This window comes from Paramisgurnus dabryanus, chromosome 19, assembly GCF_030506205.2.
Source record: "Paramisgurnus dabryanus chromosome 19, PD_genome_1.1, whole genome shotgun sequence".
NCBI classification, from domain to species: domain Eukaryota; kingdom Metazoa; phylum Chordata; class Actinopteri; order Cypriniformes; family Cobitidae; genus Paramisgurnus; species Paramisgurnus dabryanus.
Window position 1 is genome coordinate 24,304,325 of NC_133355.1, and position 17,431 is coordinate 24,321,755.

The following is a 17,431-nucleotide window of genomic DNA, read 5'->3' on the forward strand; positions in this document are numbered from 1 at the left end:
TGTTCTTACAGTACATTTGATATATTGTATGTTTATATTTTTCAAGAAAATTTTCTGAAAGGCATTAAACTTTTGTGAAAATCATAAAAACAACTTTTTTCTTAAAAAAAAGCTTGCAGGGAAAGAGTTAATAAATGGTATGTATTACGCCTATTTTTACAAGAGTTAATATAAGTTTTAGGTGTGCCTAGAATGTGTCTGTGAAGTTTTAGCTCAAAATACCCCACATATCATTTATAATAGCATGTCCAAAATGCCCCTTAGGTGCAAACAAAAAACCCTGATTTCGTGTACCTTTAAATGCAAATTAGTTACTGCTCCTCACTCCCTTACTAACAGACAGTGAGTGCTTTTTATTAAAAATAGATCTGAATCCTGTGAATACAGTCTGAAACAATAGCATATTTAGTCGCATTAGCGCTACAATGCACTAACAAACACATTTAGAAAAGCTTTTGGGCAAAGTACACCAGTCAGTCAATGGCTGTGGGTGGGGCCTTATCAGTGTGACATCACATTAACAAGAGAATCAAGACAGCATGTCTAATGAGGCTGCTTTGTCTTAAAGGGTTAGTTCACTTTAAAATGAAAATTCTGTCCTGATTTACTCATCTTCATGTTGTTCTAAACCTGTATGAATTTCTTTTTTCTGATGAACACAAAAGAAGATATTTTGAGAAATGATGCTAAACACACAGCAGTAAGTGACCATAGACTTTAATAGTAGGGAAAAAAATAATAAGACAGAGAGGACATAGAAGGGATGTGTTCTTTGTCTCAGTTTGCTCTGTAATGCTTAGCGCTTTATGCAATGCCAACACCAAATTCTGCTGAATCTGCTGCGAGTGATAGATGGGTGATGTGCTTCAAATGAGGTCCATTATTTGGATGGTATACGTACAGTTAGTAAGCATTAGTGGATTTTCTATCTACATACAGCAATTTATATCAGTTACCATTATGATGTGCCATTTCAGTTGAGAGTCTGCCAGACACAGAGACAAACTGGTAGTCCACTATCCTGATGTGTCCTGCTTACTGGTATAATCCAGACTCTGGCTTTTACTAAAGCTCAATGTAATTAGCAAAACCTATTTGTCCTTTCTAGATCCAATCAAACAGCGCAGACGTCATCTCAGCGTGCTCTGCTGAAGACCACAGTAAATGTCAGTCCTAATTTAGTGTTAATGAAGCTCTTTAAACATAAGGAAATGCCCCCACACTATAGGACGCCACTTTCGTCATCAGCCGAGCGTGATCTGTAAAAAAATCAATTGAAAAAGATGCAAGGAGTAGGCAGGTATGTTGAATTGTGCGAATACATACCCAGCATCGGCGAAGCCACGCTATTGTCCTCTCCACCAGAGTTGAGAAAGACGTCCAAAGCCTCGTGGTCGGACATATCCATCAGGTCCATTTGCTCCAGCATGTCCACGTTCACCTCCATCGAAGACATGCTTCCTATTGTCTCTGCGTACCAAATGAAAAGCAACATTACTTCCTGTAACCTCGCGACCCAATCACTGAGCTACGTCAAGGATTTGAGTCCAGGATGAATGGACACATGGAGTTCCCATCTCTGTGACCACATCAGTCACCAAATAAAAAGCTATTTTTGTTGTGTCAGATCCTAATGGATCTACTGAACGGTTTCCTGGATTCGTCACCTTGCGGTCATGAGATGTTTTCAGCGCATGCTTCACAAACATAGACTGCGATGTTAGACATGCCCGTCACGTGTGCGTGTGTAAGCGTGACATCAGAAAGCAGAGCGGTCGGTGAACTGCGTACCTCAAGATTGCATAAGAGCGCAGCGGCACAGGGAGGTGGACAGCAAAAAGAAAGAGATGTTAGCTCCTCTTTCACAGCACTGAGGTATAAACACAACTACACACCAGTCTGTGTATCACAGAAATTGACATCAAAATACCAGTTCAATCCATACTCAAAAATGTTCAGAAGTGTTCCCGGTACCTTAAATTGGCATCGGCTAGCCACATCCTATTACAGATCTGCTGACTGATCAATACTCGACTTCCAAAAACTATTTGGGTGATGCTTTCCCCGCCTTCTTATTGTCCTGCTGTTCAATCCTAGCCCCCAGCTTAATAATTAATTTATTGACTAGCCCCGCCTTATTTTAACCTTAATAGCCAAAGACTTTAAAGCCCCACCCTCTTTATGACCAGCCATGCATTCGTATGACCCGTTGCTTGATACTATCCCAACCTATCTGATTATACTAATGACAACACGGATCCTTTCCTCACTGTTGTGGCTAGAAGGGATGTAGCTAGGGCCAAAATCTTGTCAAATCTTACCAAATGAGGGCTGTTTTTATCCTAACCCTACCCCCAAACCTAACCCTAATCCCAACATTTCAAGTCATTTAGACTATAACCTTGCTCCACCCTCTTAATTTCTAGCCACGCATCCATATGACCTGTTGATTGATCCTAGCCCCATCCCAGGTGTGTTTGACTTCCTGCTGCGCCGCAAGAACCGACAGGCGAATGACAATAATGATTCGTAAGCTGTATGATTTCTTGAATCGCTTTCAAAGTACTTTGATGTCATCCGCCTGTTGTTTTATGCGGTTCCTAACACCTTATCTTAGCCCCGCCCTCTTAATGACTAGCCATGCCTTCATATAACCTGTTGAGGATTTTATGCCCCCTTCTAATGACAACAACGAATCCTTACCCCAATGTTTAGCCACGCCTTCATATCACCTGCTGGCTGATCTTAGCCCCACCCTTCTAATGACGACATCTGATCCTAGCCCCACCTTCTTATTGACTAGCCACGCCTTCATATGATCCGATGCCTGCATGATTATGGCGACATGCTTCGTGACTTTAGTACACTTTGTCACTTACACAACTTTTTCAGCTGTTCCACCACAAATAATTTTCACAAATTGAGAGGGATGAATGTTAAAGGGCACTAAGTTCAGGGTTAAGCATCCTTACCTATTCAATATGAAGGAGGTTAGTTTTTTTATACAAGACCATCTGAAGAATATTATTAACAGATGTGTTTGTCACTGAGATAAATGTTAACAATAAGTTAAGTAGCTTCTGTTTATATTGGCCGAAGGTGAGCTCACCTCTTCTTTCTGTGATCTGCAGGTATCCTGTGGAAAGGTAATGCTCCATGTCCTGCTGAAAAGCCTCCTCAAAAAACTTTTGCCTGTCTTTTAGTTTTACCTGTGGCTGGACAGGCTCCACCTCCGGTACTCTCTGAGCATGCTCGAGCTCCAACTCCGCTGTGATTGGAGGACGAGAGAAAAGATGACAAACTTTGTTAAAGCTGAACCGTCCCTTTTTCTCTACCGCTGTCTTCCCTTGAAATCCTTATGGATATTGTTTGGCTCAAAATATCTAACAGTACTTGCTGAAAGATTTGATTTTGCAAAGGATGTAAAGTAGTATTTTAGATGGCTAGAATTTGAACACCATATGGAATTTCAATTCAAGGAAGCACAAACACAAGACTGTGTGCATGTGTGTGTGTTTTGTAAGCAAGCTTTTGTTGAAAAGCAAGGACATACAGTGTGTGAACTAAAGCTCACCTCTTTAATAAAAGAGCAGAACCGCTTGCCTACAGGCAACCACAGCCTTGAATAATCCATACACAAACCAAGCAACACACACACGCACACACTCACACACACACAAGTCTTCTGTATTTAGGTGTAGTTTGTTTACTCATAATACATTTATTTTTACCTTCATAATAATGCATGTTATCATTATTGAATCCCTGCAATCAAAAATGATACCTTTTTTAACTTAGCTTTTATTAAAGCAATAAGCCCCACCACTGCTTCACGGGGCTTATTGCTTTTATAAAACGGTTACTTCATATGCATACTTGCAAAGCAGGATTTCATAAAATAAAACACAGCAAATAAGTTGTAATTATATTAGTACAAATATTACTCTTCCGCCAAACAAAGTAGTTCCTTTAAAAATCAAGTGTGGCTGCAACAGAGCGCAGTTCCCATTCAAAACAGACGCAGCAAAGACACAATGAAAATATGATTAAAGACTGGGGTGTGTATTTTCATAAATCAACATTCATCTAATTTATACATTAACATTTATATCGTGCAACTGTTGAAATGTGGATCAAATATGCTTTGAAGCATAATTAACTCTTTCCCTGTCAGCGTTTTAAAATAAAAGCCAGCCAGCGCCAGAATCTCTTATGATTTTTACAAAGTTAAATGCCTTTATGGAAAAATGTTCTTCTTTAAGCAGACCCTCCCCTTTTACCTTTATTTGTTATCTTTTATCACACTTCAAATTTTAAGCAAAAAGCTAAGATAATTGCACTTTTGTAAGAGATCAGATTCCAAGCGATCATCAAAACTTTTGTGAGTTTTTGTGGATACTTCAGTTTTTAAGTTGCGTAAGATCGCCACCTAGTGTATAATAACGGAAATATGGATCGGCTTAAAACTCTTAATTGACGAGAAAACTCAACAATATTTATTGACATTTATCTGAATATCACCATTAATTCTGCACTTGTTGAAAAATTTAAAATATGATTAAAGACTGTGGTGTTATTTTCATAAATCAGTACGTAGCAATAGTGGTGCAGTGATAAGGAAACTATAATGCTGTCTAAACCCTGGGGTTACTGGGGTATTTTATCACAGCTTGGAACGCATTTCAACCAATCAAAATGAAAGACCAGAACGGCCCGTTTATAATGAACTTTTTTAAATAAACAGATCACTCTTAGAAGAGTAAAAAAACAAGCGAACAAAATGAAAAGAAAATAAATAAACATGCATATGAAGAAAGGAAGGGAAAGAAAAAAATGTAATACCTAAATAAATTAAAACTAAAATAAATAAACTTAAACTACATAGGCCCTTAACAGCAGTATAGGTAGTATATCACAAATTGATATATCATCTGTGTAGTTAAAACATTATTACATGTTAAAGCCCTAAAGGAATACTCCACTTTTCTCCTTAAAAAATCCTGAAAATTTACTTACCCCCATGTCAGAGTTGAGAAGAAATTAAGTATTTTGAGGAAAACATTCCAGGATTTTTCTCAATTTAATAGACTTTATTGGACCCCAACAGGTTACAGTTTAAAATTGCAGTTTCAACGCAGCTTCAAAGGGCTCTAAACGATCCCAAACGAGGCATAAGGGTCTTATCTAGCAAAACAATCGTCATTTTTGGCAAGAAAAAAGCACTCTTAAAGCAACACTATGTAGTTTTTTTACCTTTTAATAATGTCTCTAAAATTATTTCAGTGATAGAACAACTTTTAACTGGACAAATTGTACTGTTGCTGCAACCTGAGCAGCCTCCTAGCTGCTACAAGCACACTCTGAAAGTGGCAGTGGAGGGTAGGAAACACAGCCCCACCCCTCCCCCTGCCTGCAGAAGAGTGTCTGATGTGTGTTTCCGGATATGTAACGCGTGACCTTTCGATGTGATTGCGCATTACATGAGGTCGCGCTGGCGCATCACACGGCTAGTGCAAGACGAGAAGTTGCGGTTATTAAAAGTGCATATTTTTTATTTTTCTTGTCGAAAATGACAATCGTTTCGCTGGATAAGACCCTTATGCCTTAGTTGGAATCGTTTAGAGCCCTTTGAAGCTGCATTGAAAATGTAAACTGTTGAGCTCTAATAAAGTCTATTAAAATTATAAAAATGGAATATTCATAAATCATTAGTGGCTATTTTTTTCGAAAGATTTCAATTGCATTCTCAAACATGTACATCGGTCTCAGTCTTTGTGTCCACTCTTTCACAGTAGGTGCATGTACCTTCATCCAAAAATGATGTTTTGTTAATCTGACATAATTTGATTATGACTAATAGATGTAGATGAGTCAGAGATATGTGCTGTTACTGATGTACTGTCTGTTCTCTCCCTGTCCAAACAGATCTTGCTTTTCAAGCGCTGTCTGAGCCTTCATTGGTAAGAAAGATAGTTCACATTGTGTTAGGGTCTAGAAATCCTTTAGACTGTTATTTCCCCGGAGAGGATCTTCTTTCTTTGCTGCTCTTCGGATGCACTGACCTGAGACCTCCGCAAATAAACCTCCTGTTTTTATCAAGCAATACAGAGAGCCCAGAAAATACAGAGTCTAAAAACCGGAGTGCTCTAGTGTATAATAAAAAGTGTTTATAATAATGCTTTTTATTTTAAACAGGTTCCAGCCCAGCAAACACATTTATAGGGCCCACATGAATTACAGGGGTGAGCATGAGCTCAAAATGGGCATCTTAAATGGGGCCCACTTTACTAAAGCATGAACCACTGATTTCTGTTCATTTACTGTAATACCTTTAGCATTTTAATGGATTAAATGTAATGTTTGTATTTAAGGGTTAACTGTAAAGAAATGGTAACCTAAGGTTAACCCATAAGGGTCCTATATGGAGCCCATCAAGGGAACCATCAGCCCATCTGGGCCAACACATGTGGGGCAACCATGGAAACTTAGCTGGGCCCCACATATCATCCCAGGTGCAACCCCTTTGGCCCCCACATGGGTGTGTTTGTTCAAGAGTTGTTGAGGTGATTGAATTTAAAAAAATGTCAGTATTAGACAGATAGCTCCCTTAAATAGTGTACTATTTGAGAAGACAGCCATTTTGTGGTGGTACCTCAAATTTTTGTGGACAGTGCCGATGTAAACTCAACATCTAGAAGCAACTATTGAGGCGTGTGCCCCCACCTCGACACAAAATTTCACCCACAGCCTTCCGGTGTTCTCAGTGTCCGAATTCACACATTCATTTTCATTCACTCCATTTATTCAAGTGGACTATATTAGTGAACTAATGTAGAGAACAGTAAATGAGGGTACATATAGGTGGCTATTTCCTTGCACGTGTCCTCAGTGTTTGTGCTTGGAAGTTCGATACCAGTTTTGCCTTGTGTGGACTTTCAAATTGGTCTACTTATGAACTGTATAGCAGCTGCTGGCCTAAATGCTCTTAATGGGAAGAGAGGAAGAGAGAGAGATAGAGGAAGAAAAGATGCTTAATAGGCATAACTATGATAGCATTCATCTGACTCTGTGATTTAATGGCGATTAATTGGATCCACTTATAGACTGCGTCATGCCACAGTGAGAAAATAAATGATTGCTCGCAGAATCCCACACACACACACAGACCATCTATCATGGCGTTCATCAATGTTCATCAATTTAAAAATGACAGATTGTAGGAATATAGCAACAACAGACGCGTGCACAGGCACTATTGAGCAGAAGATGACGTGCTTGCTTCCCCATATGGGTTGTTGTAAAGAGTCATTCACACCAGCTTCTCTTCTCACTCTTTGTGTGGTGACACCTGCGTCTCTGACTGTGGCATGCTTCATCTAATGCGGTGTCATTCAAAGTACCATAACCTCAAGCGAACCAGTGCCTGAAACTTTAACTGCACATTTCTTTCAAAGAGATCAGCTCTGCTCGAACCGTGTTCGTATCTATATAGCATATAAACTACTACTTTAATATGATTCAATCATATAGTTATATAATAGTGCCTCGTAAAGTCAGGTATACACTACTGCCTGCTACATGCCTCCTCTTTCGTTTGCTTCCACTATTTTCAATGTTATCTCTTTACACTTCTTTCTTATCTTGCTACCTAGCAACCTCATGAAAATGGCCTTTAGATTTGCAGGTCAGAGTGATGCATGACACTTGGATATAAAATAACCACTGAAGTCCAGAGGTGAGTCATAACTTCTGTCAATTTCTCCAAACAACAATTTTAGATGAACTCCAACAGTGCATTGACTGCCATGACTTCAGATGATATTCCTTTCTTGGTTGTTTTCAAGGCTATCCATGAGCATTATGTAGGTCTGAGTGGGCCAATAACGATGCTCGATGTTCAACAGGTAACCAAGCAACAAGCAAACAACAAACGCTGTGAGCACGAGTTGCCCGCTGCTCTCGCCCACTTCATCATGCACTCAAGAGCTCATTTACAACAGCACTGCATCTGTGTTGACTGAAAACTCAAGCACGTGAACATCAGTGACTGAGTGCATTCAGACATGAGATTTTACCCCCGGTGGGTGTTTAGAGTCATAGAGAGGATACAGTCATGTTAGAGAGCCTGTGGGATTGGAAAGAAATGATCTAAAATATCATATGGGACAGCTACTGACACTTACAATATAGTCTGTTATATGATCAAATGCTATGTTTTACTAACAAAACACTACCTCTCACATTTTTGGGATAAAAAGATTCATGCAGTGCGACTAGTAGGGAGTTGCATTTGCAGCACAAATGTCGGTTCAATCTCAGGGAATGCAGGCTACTGATTAAATGTATAGCTTATAGCCTATAAGTCTTTAGATAAAAATACATAAATATAAATGATACAACACTTTGGTAACATCATGCTTTCTTTATAAACAATTTTACTGCAATATGGCATTTGATTATAATCATTCACTATCATGCAATATTTTTAAGTACCCCACTATTATCATCCAATAATATGATGATTTGTTAATATGTGATGTAAATATTAGTTGAATATATTGTATAAATGTCTTAATTTTATATAAATTATTGATTATAATTATATCAAATTAAGACATTTATACCCTATATAATGTATATAATTTTATACTATTTGTTATTATAAAAAGTATTAATAATAATTATATTTTTATTAATTTATTATTAAAAATAGGTAGCAGACTCTCTAACTCGCTCTTTATTCTGAAGTACCATAATATTATCATCCAATATTATGATGATTTGTTAATATATGCTGTAAATATAAGTTGAATATAGTGTATAAATGTCTTGATTTTATATAAATTATAATCATTTATATAAATGTATATATAATTGTATACTAATTATTATTATAAAAGTATTAAGCACTCCCTCTCTTTCTTTTTAAAGTACAAGTTCGGTATTTTAGACTTAAAGCCCTGTTTTCAGATTGTTTATGGTGATATAGAATGGTTTTGACTGAAATTGCGACATTTTCGGCTGCCCTGAGAATTTTTGCGTGTTTGTGTTTCACCTCACACCTCTACAATGGGTTTAATGGTGCACTGGAACAATCCTTCCGAAAAATGCATGAAACTTTCGTTTACAAAGACGTGAAACTCACTGAGCGGTCAGGGGTGTTCACTGATATGCTCACACAAAAATCGCTCCAAAAGACGCATTCCAACAGGTTTTATCGTAGTTTTTACCAACTCCATAGACCTTTCTCACAGTAACCGGAAATACGTACTGTAATCGTCGTGTAAGCGGAGTTCCTGTCAAGCGTCAACACACTAGAAAAACATAAACCCGGGCAAGTTTAAAATGGATCAAAGAGTCTACAAAACTTCGTTAACGGATTTGCCAAATATTACATTTGCTGATGTGACACGACTAATGAAGGAAAACTTTTTCCATGAAGAATTTGTCAATAAATTTCTAGGTAAGTAGAGAGCGAGTACTGTATAACTGTTACTGAACTGTTAACTAAAACGACACATTATAAGTCTCGCCGGATAGCCTGAATCCACTACTGTATACCTTCACCATCAACAGGGAATTGATGGAACAGATACGGCTTTTTACATTGCCTTGACTGCGGAGGAAGTAGATTTCCGCAACAATTGCGTAGTTCCGGTCATAAATACGGAAGTTGTGAAAAAGGTCTATTGACATGTATTAGATGTGCTGTGAGGTACGGTATTACTCCGCGCCGGGAACTTTGTTTCTATTCTTGCAATTGGCAATGGCGGATTAGCGCCACCACCTGGGCTGGAGTGTCTATTATTCAAGCTCTAAGCGGAAGAATGTACGGGTGTGAGGCGTTTGGAAAAATAGGTCCACAAGTTTACAACGAATGCTAAAACAGCTGTTGGAAAGCATCTTTTGCAGCGATTTTTGTGTGAGCATATCAGTGAACACCCCTGACCGCTCAGTGAGTTTCACGTCTTTGTAAACGAAAGTTTCATGCATTTTTCGGAAGGATTGTTCCAGTGCACCATTAAACCCATTGTAGAGGTCTGAGCTGAAACACAAACACGCGAAAATTCTCATGGCAGCCGCAAATGTCCAAATTTCAGTCAAAACCATTCTATTTCACCATAAACAATCTGAAAACAGGGCTTTAAGTCTAAAATACCGAACTTGTCCTTTAAGTACCCATAATATTATCATCCAATACTATGATGTTTTGTAAATATATGCTGTAAATATTAGTTAAATATTGTGTATACATTTCTTATATTTGTATAAATTATTAATTATATTAAATACATAATATTTATAAAATATTTAATTTTTATAATTTTATATTAATTATTATTATAATAGTATGAATAGTTATTATAGTATTATTAATTTATTATTACAAATATGTAGCACTCTGTCTCTCCATAATATGCAAGTAAGTGTATGTGATATTTTTAATATTTAATAAATAAATCAAAATATTTAAAAATAACCCAGCATTTTTGCAGAAATGGGCTTTGAAGCTCTTTTAAGTAAATTGAATTTTTCTTTCAAGCCTTTGCAAGAAATCATAAACCTTGGATTTAATAACAAATAATTTGTCTGACACAATCAAAAACATGTATCTATAATAGGTAATTATTCATTTATTTACACTGTACAGTATGTGTATGGGTCTTTGTGTTTGTAAATAAACGCCACTCCTAATGCATGAGAAGATGAGCCTTTGGCTACAAGAAAGAGACAAGAGAAAGTAAGGGTTAATGGAAAACACTAGGACAAAAATAGATTTTAGTGTTTATGTAAGTTTGTGCCTCTGGTCGTGTTTTCTTACCCTGCCAAACTTGTGCATGTTATGTTAGTGTTGATTTAAGTTGACTCATGAAGTTTGCCCTTTATGCTGCGATAGTAGATGTGTGCCATCCCCATGCCAGCCCACACATTTCCCTGGGTGATTGCGAGATGTGTCTACTAACGTATCAAGGTCACCGTAAGCAAATTAACTGTTGCAAATTAAGGTTGTAACAAAGACCTGCAGATTGTACAAGACGATGCCTTTGTGCTGCGAGCCTTCCTGCGCCAAATTTTAATTAGCAATTTAACAGAAATGTGTCAAGCTTAAAGACTGATGCAGCTTTTAACCAAGAAATTTAAGTAAATGCACATTGTTTAAAGGCACAGTATGTAATTTACACTGGTAGACAAACAAAACAAAGTCATAGCTTGATAAAACTCTGAAGAAGTGTTAAATGATGGGAGTTGTCGCCTTTAACTCCACTGCCGTTGCGAATCAATCCGACAAGACTCAAAAATCATGTGTGACGTAATGAAATAAAGTTTTATAACTATTACAATGTTACGTAAGCCAGCAGAGGTTTCAGCAACCAGCCACCTCAGCTTCACCCACGTCCAGCCTCTTTACCCATTTTCGGATATCCGCGAGTGATTCGCGGTGACACGTGGCCAAGATGGCTATGGCAGGCAACGCCTACTTTAAGCTACAAAAATTTTCTTCAGAAACCAATTAAATAGCCAATAGTCCATTTTCCCAAAAGATAAAACCAATATAAAGCACATTTTAAGTGCATTCTTTTCGCATGTTTAGTTTTAAAACCACAACACTCCAATTTTGATTTAAAGACAACATTAATGAGCACCTATTTCATTGCTAAAATAACTGGATAACGTTATTTTGTGTATTTGGTATAATACAATGTGTTTGCGTGGTTTATGGTTAAAAAACACATTATTTTCCACATACCGTACATTTTTATCTAGATTTCACTCTCTTCCTGAACGCATGGATTTGTAAAGCTCTGTGTCCCTGATTGGACAGCTAATCCGTACGTTGTGACGTTTTGAGTCCAAAGCAAGAGGAATTATGATAATGTCGGTCTCGTCTACATCACCAATCCCAGGAAGTAAACTGTTGCCTACAATCCATGTTTGTTGTAGTCCAAGAAAAGAGATTTACATTGGAGACGATAACTTGCATCATCATTTACTTTGAAGTTTGTACCTTTTGCATATCGTTAACATGTACAGATACACACTTACACACCAAAGGAAATGTAAAAACTTGAATTGGACAATAGGTGCTCTTAAATAAAAACTTGAATGAGGCTAGCATGTACAATCACTAGCTAAAAACATGAGTATAATAGTGAGTATCCATCATGGGTATCAGTTACCATTACCTGCATTGTGTCATGTGTCTTAGTATCATAAGACTACAAATACCACTTAACACAGAATATGATATGATAGACCCTAATGTACTCTGACAGTATGATAGGCTGTCTAAAAGGAGATTATTAGATACAAGGCGTTAAAAATAAAGGAGTTATTTTTTTCACTCCCTCGTCTCGTCAGTCCTCATTAGTTAAGGAAAACAGGTTGTGGTGAATTTGAATTTTTAAGCGGACGGTTCCTTTAAAAACAGCTAGTTTATGAATAAACTGGCTTTGCTGTTTTTCTCAGCAGACTGAAAGGCTACCGTCAAAAGCAAATAGACGTTTCATTACATCTATAAAGTCCAAGGCCATAATAAAATATGCGCCTACCAGATAACAAATGACACAGCCAGGAGGAATCCATTAAACTGCTCACTCAGTCAAAAAATGTAAATAAATATTAATAAAAAGAATGGAGAAAACAATGCGTAATCCACAATGGTAAGTCATAGTGCCGGCCATTTGAACCCATTACTATTTTATTTTTGAGGCCAAATGTATAGTAGCGGCAATATATTTGTGCACACAATTGGAAGAAGTTTTAAGTCTATGAGACCCTGTGTGTGAAAACTCAGCTAAAGGAATTTTTTGTGATTGACTCTTTTCTACATAAAATCATCCTCCAGGTTTCCAAGTGAAAACACAGTTTAGGCACTGTAAAACAGCTGAAAGATTTCTCACAGAGTTTACAGAAAACCTGAATAAGATTTGTTTAAAAATATTATAATGACAATTTTTTGTAGTGTACCCATAAGCAAGAAAAAACTCTAGCAGTAATAATTCCCAATCCTGAGTACCCCTTCCAGAATGTTTTCGATGTCTCCTTATTAAAAACAGCTGATTCAACATATCTGTCTCCTTACAGAATGGTTAACATGTCTCACTAACAAGCTGATGTGTTGAATCAGCTGTTTTAAATAAGGAGACATCTTAAACATCCTGGGAGGAGGTACTCAAGGACCACAATTGGGAAACACTGCTCTAGAGTAAATCTGACAAATGTCTCCATTAGAGTTTCAGAATAGATAAAAGTTGTCACTGGGGTGGTACCTTTTCAAAAATGACACTTTTTTACCTAAACGGTAGACATTGGTATCTTTAAGAAACATGCTGGTACCTCAGAGCTACATACTGGTACCTAAATGGTATTAGGACCTAATTTTAAAGGTACCGTGCCAGGACAACTTTTGTACATTTTTTCTGAAAGTGTACATTAGAACAAATTAAGAGATATTATAAAAACTTACTGACCATGAAGCCTTGGCTTACATTATAAAGAGCACAGTGTACAGACCGAATTTAATTAGCTTGAATATTTCTTGATTAGCTGTAGCATTAGCAGGTTGTGTGACAGGGCAACATGTCAGAAATGAAAAGAGTAGCATGCCTGAGAAAACGACAGGCTCAGGGCTGTTGATGACCGACTGTCACTTTGGCTTTTGTCAATGGGCTGACAGATGTTTTAATGCATCTGGAGGGGTCATAACATGTGGAGATTTAGCATGGCACAGATTATTTGAAGTGGGGTCTAACTGGGGTGGCACGCTGCATAGCCCTGCCTGGGGTTTGTATTTATGAAGAGTCTTTAAATCATTATTTGCTATAACAGGACAGAGTAGCTGAAGAGATGTTTTTTTTGCAAGGGCATCAGATTTTGCTTAATGTGGTCACACATGCAAAAAATTTAATTTAAATTGGTTAAAATGCAGATGAAAAATCAATAAAAGCCAGTCATGGCCTTGTTTTTGGCATCTCCAATTTCTCTAAGACTTGTTATGACATCTTCCCCATCCCCAGGCATGTTCTGGCCATCGGGACTACCGGGAGATTCCTGGTGGGCCGTGGTCTGTTTGGGCCTGTGCATTGTGTATTTTTCAGGGGCGGAATGGCAATCTGGCAGACCGGGCAATTTCCCATTGGTGCCGACATACATTTTGGGCCGATACGCTGCACTCTTTTTTGTCTGACCAGCCCATAACACTAGTACATCGCGCATCGCGTCCCATTGCTTTCCTTCTTCCTTTCAGTTTTTACATAATTCATTAATGGCACTAAAAGGCGCGGTGGCAATGTACTGCATTTTCCAAAAAGTTTGCATAAGATGTTTTTTTTTTCGGACAGACCCGCCCAGGAGACGCCTAATCAGCAGCCCATTGGTTCTTTTTATTTGATATTTGGCTAGCCCAATCACAACATTTCGGGTATTTTCATGAAGCATGCAGCGTCAGTGTGCGTCTGTCAAAATAAGAGACGAGAACCGAGTTGACGTGCTTGCATTTATTGTAATGTCACGTGTCAGCTCTTATACTTTTCTATTTAATCATTATATGGAGTTGGTAGTCAAGATTGCACAATGATGGGTGGTATTTGTGATCTCATGTAGTGGGCCGGTCTGGGCCAAAATGCCAGGGCTGATTTTTTGTCCCACCCCTCCCTTCTCTAAACTGGAGGGGATCTAACTTATCTTCTACATGCTACAATATCTCCAATCTTCTCGAATGTTTTCTTCACCAAAGAGGTGAGGGCTACTGGTCTGAAATCATTTAAAACGTTTGGGGTCCTACATTTCACCACAGAGACAACTGTAGGACAATATGTATTTTAAAAGACATGTTAAAAATCTGCAAATGCTCTTCTATTACAGTATATAACATGTTACAATCGTCTGGATTGATTGTAAACAACCATCTATGTTTACATCTATATTATATATCTTCAAAAACTGGATCATGCGCATGTTTCAATCCACGCGTGATGGTACAAAAATCAAGTCATTCAAAAATGAGTCCAAATAGCTCAGTACTTGAAAATCATAAGTTTGCATCCAAAAAGAAAAGGATTTTCAAGCCGAGAGACTCAGTATTTGGCTCATGCTTTTATCCAATGTGACTGGCAGTGCATATAAAGTATACATATTATCAATATGTGTTACCTTTGGGAATAAAACCCATAAACTTTTCCACTGCTGACTCAACGCTCTACCAGTTGAGCTATACCAACATGTCAAGCGACTCTGAGGGAGCCATCGTTTTGTTAGTCTGGAGCCCATTGTGTCTCTCAGACAGCAGTCACAGCGGTGTGCCTAAGTGTTGGTCGTAGTTAAATTATTAAAAGACACTGATACGGTTAAGCAGACTGTGGTTGGCAAGGCATTTTTAAGCCAGAGGGAATTTGACTGTAGCTCATCCGCTGACTGAGTAAAGCAGAGCTCAGTCGACTTCACATCCACCTTTACTTACATTTGCATTTATTGTGTCCCTTAATAAACAATACTTTAGCTGTTCCCACTGTCTCTAAAAACATTTGTGTTACCTTTATTTAAAAACTGCATGTTGTGTTCACTCATGTTATCTTTGACTAATATTTAAATTAGTTTGGTGAACTGAAACATTAAAGTGTGACAAATATGCAAAAACATAAGAAATCTGGAGGGGGGCCCAACATTTTTCACACCACCGTGGAGGAGTTCAGATGCAAATGTAAAGCTTTGGCGAATAAGTTGGAATTGATTGCATTGGTGTTGTTTATTTGCATGCACTTCCTGCGCTGTTTTACCACCTGATTCGTTCCATGGATTATGCAAATGTAAAGCCGCATCTTAAGGTCGGTTTTGTGTGCTTGGATATGGAAAATAGAGCAGAGCTGACTACAATCCAGGCTGCTTTACTAGTTCATACCACAGTACGATTTGTACGTGATCATGTGACTGATGTGTATGTGCAACACACATTTCTTCACACTCATGATTGGAGAATATTAAGGAAAAATCTTTCTCTGTATTTCAGATTATAATAATCACAACACTGTATGTTAGGTTTGGAGTGCGTCTTAAAGCGGACTTCCTTTCTGAAAACTTGCACATCTCTGATGATGCAAAGATGCAGATGTGTGATGATCTCATGGTGATGGGATGCACGCAGTTGATTTTAAATATTAACTTTTAATAAAATGCCTCAGTGAGTGAAACTCCCACATTGCATGCTAATAGTTTGCCTGTTTAGCACAGGTTGGGAATGTGAAACATGACAAATGATTTGTAATCCATTTGTGTCATCATCATTTATCCACTACAATGTACTTCTAGGTTAAAGGGATAGTTCACCCAAAAATGAAAATACTGTCATTGTTTACTTACTCTTATGTTATGTTAAACCTGTATGAGTTTCTGTGTTCTGGTGAACACAAAATAAGATATTTTGAGAAATTATGGTGAGCACACAGTTAATGGTACCCATTGACTTCCATAGTATTTGTTTTTCGTACTATGAAGTCAATGGATACCGTCAACTGTGTAGTTACCATCATTTGTATTCGTTTGTATTCAACAGAATAAAGAAACTCATACGGGGGAGTAAATGATGACAAAATTTTCATTTTTGGGTGATCTATCCATTTACCATTTAAACTCACTGTTAAACCACAGTTAAGCTTTGTCATTTATATGCCATCTTCCGGGTTTAAACAATAGTTTGACCTATTCAAGTAGAAATATCACATATCTGACTTTAAATAAAATATAACATACTGTAATTCACTGTTCTGTTCAGTGTCACTTCTGTCCAGGGGTCCCTGAAAAGTTGTTCAACATAATAAGAATAATAATTGTGAAAATCACCTATTTTATGAATTATGTTAATATATTATTATATTAACATTTATTATATGGTATCATAACATTTATATATAACACATATTATATAACGTGTTAATGTTCAGGACTCGTTTTCAATAATTTTGTGAATTTGATGTTTAATTTATTATTCATTGTGTATTTACAGTTTCAGTGAGACTACAACTGGGGCAATGATTTGTTTGCCTCAGGGTCTCTCAGACTTCAAAAAGAACATGAAGGTCAAGCGAAAACATGGAAAATCTCAAGAGAAATCACAAATGTTTCTCCTTTGAACCTCTGCGAAAGAGTCTCGGGACTCGGCCTTAAAGGGATAGTTCACCCAAAAATGAAAGAACCATATAATTTACTCACCCTCGAGCTATTATTGATGTATGTGATTATCTTTGTTCAGACTAACACAATGGGAGTTGTATTAGAAAATGTCCTGGCTGTTCAAAGCTTTATAATGGTAGTAAATGGTGCTTCAGATTTGATGCCCAAAAAAGTGCATCCATCCTTCGCAGAAGTAATCAACATCTCCAGTGGGTTAATAAAGGCCCCCCGAGGGCAATCACTGTGGCTTTGTAAGAAAAATATC

The 17,431-nt window shown here is 37.6% G+C and overlaps 1 protein-coding gene across 3 annotated transcripts in view; it reads right to left on the reverse strand.

Moving 5' to 3' along the window:
- dtnbp1b (dystrobrevin binding protein 1b) overlaps nt 1-17,431 on the reverse strand; it is a 46,085-nt gene that overhangs the window by 3,150 nt on the left and 25,504 nt on the right. For 2 of the 3 annotated variants that reach the window (XM_065294466.2, XM_073812687.1), the window contains 2 exons: nt 3,110-3,268; nt 1,327-1,470 (listed from right to left, as the gene is read on the reverse strand). In XM_065294466.2, the coding sequence (XP_065150538.1) occupies nt 1,327-1,470; nt 3,110-3,268 (303 nt within the window). The remainder of the gene's footprint in view (nt 1-1,326; nt 1,471-3,109; nt 3,269-17,431) is intronic. The other variant, XM_065294480.2, reaches the window with a different exon arrangement.